The sequence below is a fragment of the Nicotiana tabacum genome, chromosome 24, assembly GCF_000715075.1.
Source record: "Nicotiana tabacum cultivar K326 chromosome 24, ASM71507v2, whole genome shotgun sequence".
NCBI classification, from domain to species: Eukaryota; Viridiplantae; Streptophyta; class Magnoliopsida; order Solanales; family Solanaceae; genus Nicotiana; species Nicotiana tabacum.
Window position 1 is genome coordinate 103,899,844 of NC_134103.1, and position 9,791 is coordinate 103,909,634.

The 9,791-nt window shown below is 32.7% G+C and overlaps 1 protein-coding gene across 1 annotated transcript; it reads right to left on the reverse strand.

Annotated features, from left to right (window-relative positions):
• Positions 1-4,901: 4,901 nt before the first annotated feature.
• On the reverse strand, positions 4,902-8,759 carry LOC107825184 (alkane hydroxylase MAH1). Its single transcript, XM_016652011.2, has 2 exons — positions 8,525-8,759; positions 4,902-6,660 (listed from the first exon to the last, which is right to left on the reverse strand). The coding sequence occupies exon 2, from the start codon at positions 6,601-6,603 to the stop codon at positions 5,068-5,070; it is 1,536 nt and encodes a 511-aa protein (XP_016507497.1). The 5' UTR covers positions 6,604-6,660; positions 8,525-8,759; the 3' UTR covers positions 4,902-5,067.
• Positions 8,760-9,791: the final 1,032 nt, after the last annotated feature.

Sequence of the window (9,791 nt, forward strand, 5' to 3'; positions counted from 1 at the left end):
AGAGATGCTCAATTCCTTGGCATGCAAGCTCAGATCAGAACTCTCCTATCTAGTGGAGCTTTTTCGTTGCCCCGATCTCGTGAGTCATCTCCAGAGGGTCGACCTCCACGTGATCGTTCCTCTCGTCCTCCGCAAGACCGTTCTTTATATTGTCTTGTAAATGAAAGTTCATCAGACGGTGATGATGATGTTGTAAAAAATACCCCTTGACTTTTATATACTTTGAACTAGACAAATAGAACCAGTTTTGAACAAGTTGTAATTAGTTTTAACTTGGTTTTGAATTTTTATGTTCAATTGAACTTTAATTTGTTAGTTTTAAAGTATTTATTGAATGTTTTGGTTGTTGTTGTGTTGTTGTTGTTGTTGTTGTGTTGTTATTGTTGTTGTGTTGTTGTTGTTGTTGTTATATTGTTGTTGTTGTTGTGGTGGTGGTGGTGGTTGTGTTGTTGTTATTGTTGTTGTATTGTTATTGTTGTTGTTATTATTGTTGTTGTTGTGTTGTTGTTGTTATTGTGTTGTTATTGTTATTAGGTGTATTGGTATGCTGGCAGGTGGTATAGCTGCCAAAACAGGCATTTTATGCCAAAATTAAACCCAGAAAAACCGACCAAAGTTGGTCGGTTTTTAATAAAAAAATAAATTATTCCAAAATACCGACCAAAGTTGGTCGGTTAATGAACATTGAATTCCCAGAATTCAACATTACCGACCAACTTTGGTCGGTATTTTGCCTGCACTGTTGAAGTTACCGACCATAGTTGGTCGGTAATATTTAATTTTAATTATTTTAAATATATATATATTTTTAATTACCGACCAAAGTTGGTTGGTTTTTTTAAATTTTAATAATTAATAAAAAAAATATAATTTAGTTAAACCGACCAACTTTGGTCGGTAAAATTAAATTAATAAAATATATTTCCGACCAAAGTTGGTCGGTAAGTAATTAAACTTGTCAGATGGTCGTTTTAAGCTACCGACCAAAGTTGGTCGGTAAGCCATTCCGACCATCAAAACACCGTCCACACCGTAATGGTCGCGTTTTGGTCTGTAATTGGCCATAACCGACCAACGTTGGTCGATTTTTTTGGTCGGTTTTTAGCGAATTTCTAGTAGTGAGAATACATTTTTCAGTGCCTCAAAACAGATGTAAAAACATACAAACACTAGCCTACAATGTTCATGAGGTTCACCAAGCTTCACAACACAAGTGTTGCCAGGGTTGGTCCTTAACAACTCATCCCTGTATTCAAGAATTCTACCAAACTCCACATTATGATCACCCATTATTTGATGTAGTACTTTAGCTTTTGCTCTTCTAGTTGTGGTCTTACCAACATGAACTTTGAATTTCTTTCTAATTAATCCTTGTAACTTGAATACTCTTATGTTTGGTTGTTCAGTTATTCTATCTTTAAAGACATTGGCCAAGAATTTAGAATTGCACGAATAATTTCTGGAGGCACTCTCACACTTGTGAACCAGATTGTAAGTCCTTATAACAAAATTATTACTTACAGTGTCCAAGCTTGCAAACAAAAGCCAATTATAGTTATCCTCGTTGCACCTCACCCTGACTCTTGTTGACTCATTTACATGCTTTTCGATCAAAACTCTTTTTGTAGTGCATACCTAGCTACTACATCTCTAAAGTCATCAACACTCTCAAAGATCATACCCAACTGCCATACAATCTTTTTACATATTTTATCAAACTTCTCACTCTTTGTAGATGTAGATCTCCTTTTTGTTAGCTTTACCTTCATGTCTTCCCATCTTCATTCCAACATTCATCTTCATCAGTTTCAAAGCTATAAGCATCAGAACTTGGATAATATGGTTCATCACTACCTAGCCTTCCTTCTACACTTTTTTTACCTGTTTCAGTCTAATCAAAACCAAGATCCGGCCCAGCATCACCACATGGTACATCTTTAGTATCAACAACAACTTTCTCCTTTTTTTCTCCTTTGAAATGACCTACTTTCCTTCCTAATCTCTATGTACTCCTCATATACATCACTTTCATAATCACCCCCCTCCCCCCCAAAGAAGACTGTCTTCAGAATCATCATTATCTTCAATTGATCCATCAGATCCATCTTCACTTGAGTAATCTTCAGTTGGAGAAGATTTTGGGTCTGAAAGAGCAGTTGTTAAATCTTTTGGATCTGCAGGAGTAGCTATATTTGGAGGAGCAGTGTGTGGAGGAGCAACAATGCTTGGAGGAGCAGCAGCAGTGATTGAAGCAGCAACAACTTTGTTTGAAGGAGCAACAGTGTTTGGAGGAGCAACAGAACCATTAAAAGCAACCCCTTTATTAAAAGCTGAACAAGATTCCTTCTCACGCATGTACACATATACTTCCAAAACAGCCCCATATTGTAAAGACTTAAGACCCTTGTCATTTTTAATATTTTCTAAAATGCCACAGTTAGTTGGCCGAATACTAAATTTACAACTTGCGTTGTACCCTAGTTCTTTAATATAATCCTTCAACTCAAAATAGGATAGTATTCCCACATCAACATCCAAATTCACTCATTACTCCACCAACATATTTTGGTTCCCCATTTCCAAACTCAAAGACCCTACCATGATACAATCTTAAAGTGATTAAAGCAAACCCACTCAGACCTATATGCAAACAAAGAAAAAAAATAAAACAGTCGATAAAACCAAATTTAGCAGAATTCGACAAACTATAGATACTATGCTAGAAAAATACTTATTTGCTAAAAATCAAAATTTTTCATTGAACCCATGCACAATCAAATCTCCGAGGTTAACATGCAGACAAGAAATCTCAAATTTATTCTGCCAATCGCAAAATCGCAATGGCTAAAAGCATTTAAAAACCCTAATCTAACACAAAAGTAATTAAATGCAGTAAAGAACTAACCTTTGCTCTTGGATTGTGACGAATAAAAAGCTTAGCCTTCCAATCTGACCTTCAATCGACATACGACAAACCCTAGAACATTATTCTTGTTTATCCTTCCAATCTGATCTCCCCTTCCTTGAATCGAAGCATTAAATAGGGGCTTTATACTTGTTTTCAATCTATTAGTATCCAATTGCAAGAGAACAAAGAAATTATTTAAGTTTTGATGATTTCGTTAAGGATCGAAGAGGGAAGATGAGTGTGAAGAATGGGGGAAAATTTTAAGTCTGATGTGTTTTGTTTTAATGAAACCGAAAATAAGAGGTAAAAAAAGATAAAAAGGGGAATGGGATGGGGACCATCATTTTATTAATAATTGATGCGTGTGTCTACATCGCATGTATTTTAACTGGGATACCAGTCCAGCTCAGCACAAAAGGTCCAAACAATTAAGGTAAAAAAAAGTTTAGGGGTACTAGAAATTCCGAAAAGAAAAAGTGTGCAGTTGGAACTTTGAGTATAGATTGGGGGATGGGGGGGGGAGGGGGGGGGTTTAATTATGCATTTTCCCTTTTCTTTTTTGTTGGTAATATTTGTAGAAAATTTAAGTTTTGACTGTATATTGTGTGTCTACTTTTTAAATGTCACATATAATTTCCTTCGTTCCATTTTGTGAGTATTAGTTTATATAGACATGAAGTTCAAAAAATATAAATTTTTGTTTGAATCTTATGATCAAATTAAAAGTTTGTATATCTTTTGAATATTGTACAGTTTTAAATACGTCATGTCAATTCTATAAGTCAGTAAGAATAAAATAGAAATATTAAATTAAAAAATTACTATATATAGAAAGTTATATTTTTTTTGTTAATAGAGGAAATAGATAAGGAAGACGTGTAATTGTGCAACCAATTAATGAAGTATTTGGTATATGATTTTGTCAAAAAAAACCGAAATGTCTTTTCACTTTAAGTAAAAGGTAGATCCGACTTGAAGTATGAAAATAAATTGAAGTATATAAAAGGAAAATTTACGATGCACAGCAAACATATACACTTGTATCTACAAGTTGTATTCGTTGTGCAAACGAATATAATTCACGCATTGTATTTGTTGCGCGTCGAAATACAATTGATACAAGCTGATAACAATTGAACAATAACTACGAATGATAATCAAACAAATTGTAGTTACGTATCGAATTAGACTTTGAACTGTAGTGCTTTATGAACATTTTTCCATATAAAATGTGAGAGTATCTTATAGATGCTAACCTTCTATGCTTAGTTTGTTATTTGTAATATATGAACAAGAGATGGCAACCCAAAAGACAATTATACTTATAGCTTCTTTGGCCAAATTACCGAGAAACCAAAAGTGCTTATTTTATTTTTAAAAAAGTTTTTATTTTAGAGAATTAAAGTGTTTAGTCAAGTTTTTAGGAGACAAATAAGTTCTTTAAGTAGTAGCAGAAGCTATTTTTCGGAAGCTAAAAGAAGTAGTTTTTTTCCAAAATTACTTTTGGAACTTTGTCAAGCACAAATTACCGCTCCAATATTGACAAAAATACTTTTCAAATTGATTAGCCAAATACAAAGAATTTTTCTCTAAAAGTACTTCTTTGAAAAGCATTACCGATAAAAATTATTTTTCAAAATAAGTAAATTTTGGAAATTTTGGCCAAACAAACTATTAGTGAGAGAGTTTATCCCGTCTATAAAATTCAATTGGTTAAATACAGTTTAAGAAGAATGATAGCTTCCTCATATACGTTCACGTTGTGAGTCTTTGGCCGAAAACGTTCCTAAACTACTACTATAACTTAAATTTCATCCCTACGCTTGTAAATAAAAAATATCTTTAAAGTTTATCAAGAGGAGTATGATACGTCCTACCGTTGCTCAAAGTTTAAAAACTAACGGTTTCATATTAAAAGCAAGATTTTGTACCGTGATAAGATAAAGTAAACTAAAGCAGTAAACAAACCTCTACCGAATAGACATTAACAAAATAGAGCAATTATTTCAGTCGCATTTAATAAAACAGTTATTGGTTCCACAACCCTTCCATATGGAAAAGGGTTGAATTACAACCATTTATCACACATCTTTATATACCTATCAATTTAACTCAATTTATTTATAGTCTACGCAATTTTTGATAACCATTCATTTGGACTAAAGAGGAACGTCCCTTTTGACGACCCTAACCTTCAAACCATTTGTCATTCGAATCACAACAGTAGCAGTAGGCGAAATGGTTTGTCCTTCCACTAGTTGGATATGGTAATTGTATATGATGGTGGCCGCCACCATTTTCATCTGAATGAAACCCATATCCTTCCCTATACAAGTCCTTGGACCAGCATTAAAAGCTGGAAATTGGTAAGATGGCACATGTTTGATGCCTCTTCGCTCCGAAATCCATCTCTCTGGCTTGAATTCTAAACAATCTTTCCCCCATATAGTCTGCAATCTTCCCATCGTATAAAACGATATCAATATTTTCATGTCTGGAGTAACACGGTGACCACTCGGGAGAACGTCAAGTTCAAGTGGAGATTTATGCTCAAGTGAAACTGGTGGAAATAGCCGAAGAGCTTCACACAATGCACCATGTAAATAAACCAGTTTTCTTGACTCTTCTATGTCGAAAAACTTGAGGTTTTCATCTTTTTTTAAATGCAGTTGCTGTTCAATCTCTTCCCTAATCTTTGTCTCTACTAAGGGATTTTTAGCTAAAAGCCAGAAAAACCAAGTGAGAGTTGTGCTTGTGGTGTCTCTCCCAGCAAACATTAAATTCAAGAAAGTATCTCTAAGAAATTCTTGTACATTACCAGAAGTATCTCCATTCGTCCACTGATTGTATGCTTTGATGTAGTCAGCAAATAAGTCAAAATCCTCGTCTTTGTTGGTTTTATTCAGTAGTAGCTTTTCTTGCTTTTGCGAAATGGCAGGATATATGAATTGATCAAAAGCTTCCCACGCTTGACTGAGATTTTTTTCTTTACCAATATTAAGCTTTTTTTGCAATTGCCAATAGCTCTCTGGTAAGACGTGTCTATACAAAAGTGCATCAACCATGTCGTTGAAGCCTTTTTCACATGGCAAATGAGGTAAATCGATTGATAAACTTTTTGGATCATGGTCAAGTAACAATTTACTAATATTATCAAAAGTAAATCTCTGAAAAATATCTTGCAAATCAAACGTCGTGCCTCGTTCAGCAAAAGCATCAAGAACTGGTACGAGACCTTTTTCGACAGTGTCCCATACGTTCTTCTTTAACAAAATTTGGAACTTGGCATGGCTCATTAAAGACATGGTGATCTTCCTGTGAATCTCCCATAATTCAGAATCAACATTAAAGATTCCATTTCCTAATATTTCAAATATTTTACGAAACTCGGGGCCTTTTGGATAGTTTGAGAAGTTTCTACTAAGGATATGGTGGATATTTGCAGGATCACTAGTGAATAACATGTTCATATTGGAAATCACAGGACCACGGAACTCAAAATTGTTCCCAGTTTCTAAAAGAATATCAGTGAAAAATTCGTGGATTCGATGAGCATTTTGAATTAATCCAGGCAACATTCCAGCGAGGGGCCAATCTGTTGGCGCTGAGCTTTTCGACCTTCTATTTATTAAGAACCATGTAAAATAAGTGAATCCAAGGATTATCAGTACGGGAATAAGAGAGTATACATCCATTGTTGTCGGACTTAATTTTTCAAGCTAGCTTTGGTTTGGTTAGTGTTTTTGTAGTGTCTGCACAAAATTAAGACAAGTATCAGCAAAATACTTCCATTTTTTTCAACAAAGTAATGGAGAGAGAGAGAGGCAGAAAAGAAATCTAGTTAGAGAGAATTTCCTTAGGTTAAGAACTAACTTCTTTTAGAAATAAAATTGAAATTGCAATTATAATGTATATTGCACCACTTAAATGCAACTAATACTATCAAAGAAGGGATAAGACGTATAGAAGTTTTAGTACCAGAATTATTTTTCTTAGACATCATATCCATCATATCAAACGGCCCTGATTTCTTTAACTACTAGACCGCTCCCGTAGAAACTTTTTTTCTTTCTTTGTCTTTAGATCTCAAAAATGAATAAACCAAAAATGTAAATCCGCCAATGATATCAATAGCCTATTTCTAACAAACTCGAAAAACATCCTATTCAGAAGACTAAGCTAATATATGTACTCTCTTTTGTCTCAATTTGTAACCGTGTTTGACTGAATATAGAGTTTTAAAAAACTAATTCTAAAAGTTGTGGTATAAACAAGTCATAAATATTAATGACTATATATCATCTCATTAATGGTAAAATCAGAAATTTAAAGATAAATTATTTTTAAATAAGAAGTTATGACACTATAGATTAAAAAGAAAAAATAGTGTTAATTTCACTGATGGTCATTGAACTATCTTTCAATTTCACTAAAGTCATATAACTATTTTTTGTCACTTAAAAGTAACTAAACTTTTTTATTGTCACTTAAAAGTCATTTTGCCTCAAACCCTACCATAAATATAACATGACATTAAATTTTATGATAAAAATTCAAAAATAAATGCCACATAAGCTAATATGGGTCATACCCATTTTAGATCCATTGAATTATCTTTCAATTTCACTAAAGTCATATAACTATTTTTTATCACTTAAAAGTAACTAAACTTTATCATTGTCACTTAAAAGTCATTTTGCCTCAAACACCTACCATAAATATGACATTACATTAAATTTTATGATAAAAATCCAAAAATAATTATCACATAAGCTAATATGGGTCATACCCATTTTAGATCCATTTATCCTTTAATGTGATTTGATCAATAATCCAAATGAGTTTCGATTAAAAAAAAAATATTAATTCCACATTAGTTTAAAATGATTATCCTATTCTACAAAGTTCTGTCTTTTCTGTCACAGCACATTCATAATTATTCTGTACTAAAATAATCTAGGCTAGAAAATTCTTATCTTGTTTGTAGGCCCCATCTGAGTAATTTTATAACTCTACTGAAGCTAAAATACTATTGTATACAATAGTATTTTAAAATGATTCGGATAGGGCATACAAACAAAATAAGAATTTTCTAGCATAAATTATTTTAGTATAGAATAATTATGAATGTGCTGTGATAGAAAAGACAAAACTTTGTAGTATAGGATAATCATTTTAAACTAACGTGGAATTAATATTTTTTTATCGAAACTCATTTGGATTATGGATCAAATCACATTAAAGGATAAATGGATCTAAACTGAGTATGACCCATATTAGCTTATGTGGCATTTATTTTTGGATTTTTATCATAAAATTTAATGCCATATCATATTTATGGTAGGGGTTTGAGACAAAATGACGTTTAAGTGACAATGATAAAGTTTAGTTACTTGTAAGTGACAAAAAATAGTTATATGACTTTAGTGAAATTAAAAAATAGTCCAGGCCATAGTGAAATTAACAGAAAAATATGACACAGACCAAGAGAGTATCATTTAACTTTCCTAATAAAACATAAGCGAAAGAAGAACCAAATCATATACTTTTCCACCTTGTTTATCAAAATAAATAGAAACTTGAGTGTACATCTCATACAAATGTTTAGACAAATACCTTGAACAAATATGAAGCAGTGGCTCCTGCAGTTGTAAGTCCTTGAATGCAAATCTTGGATAAATGGAGTTCTTATAGGTGGTTAGAAATTAAATTTTTGGAAGGAAGGCTAGGTTGTGTAGGGCGGCGGGCGGCCGCGGTGGCACAGACTATGTTAGGCAATAGATATAGGTGTGGCGGCGATAGTCAACTTTTCTTCCCATTATTCTCTTTTTTGTTTCCCTATTTTCTACATATTTGTGAAAGCTCCTATAGAACTTTATATAGCATCCGTCCACCTTTATTGGTTAGTCACCTTTATGCGTCACATCACGAGTTCAGATTAATTCAACCCTCAAATAGATTAGTTATTTTATTGGTAATAAGAAGTTTTAGTTTTGAACCTTGGAAATAGAAGGAGCATTTTCTCCTTTAAAGTTGACTTTCTGAAATTAATCGAAGTCTGCGGATAGCAAACACCAATGAGGAAACAAAAAGTAAAAAGAGGGCACATTTGAGATTAAAAGAAATAACTATGAGATTATTATATATGGACGGATAGGTAAATATATTTGAATATTTTCCAATCAAATACAAAAGAATAAAACGACTTCACCCGACAAAATATTTTTCACAAGAACAAAAGTATCTTTATATGAAATATGTTATCCTCCTTACCAAAGTAATAATATATTGAACCTAAGGTCCTACCCCAACATTGTACAACTTAGACACCAGCATACCACGTTGTAATCTTAATTAAAAGGTCTATCTTTACGTTGAAGAAGAAGATTAAATAGCGAGCTTGAGCACACTTATGATTAAATTAATAAACGTTGAAATTGTTTTGTTTCTTTTGATATAGCACACTCTCAGTTTCGGGAGATTAATTGCGTGAGGTCTGGTTATTGCAACGGCAGATGTAATATTTCAATAGCGATTTTCACCACATTTATTTGATTTTCTATCCGATGTTCGGCACTTGCTTTAAACTCTTTATTCTGAATTCACGCAGAAAATTAATCACATTTACCTTCAACTCATATATATATATATATTAGAAAATTAAAACATATAACATTGGACATGAAAGAGTAGTGAATGAATGCAGTAACATATTACTTGCAAAAAATTAAAACTCCGAAATCATATCTGGTTAAGTGATCTTTGTTATTTGGTCAAAAGTATATTGTAGTATACTAGTTATAAAAGGTAAAAAGAAACACACGCGTATAAACAGTAAAACAATTTCATCTAAATCTTTTTAAGTTTCAAAAGAGTTGCAATC

Excerpts from the sequence above, each read along its gene's own strand:
- LOC107825184 (XM_016652011.2), bottom strand. The coding sequence starts at position 6,603 with ATGGATGTATACTCTCTTATTCCCGTACTGATAATCCTTGGATTCACT.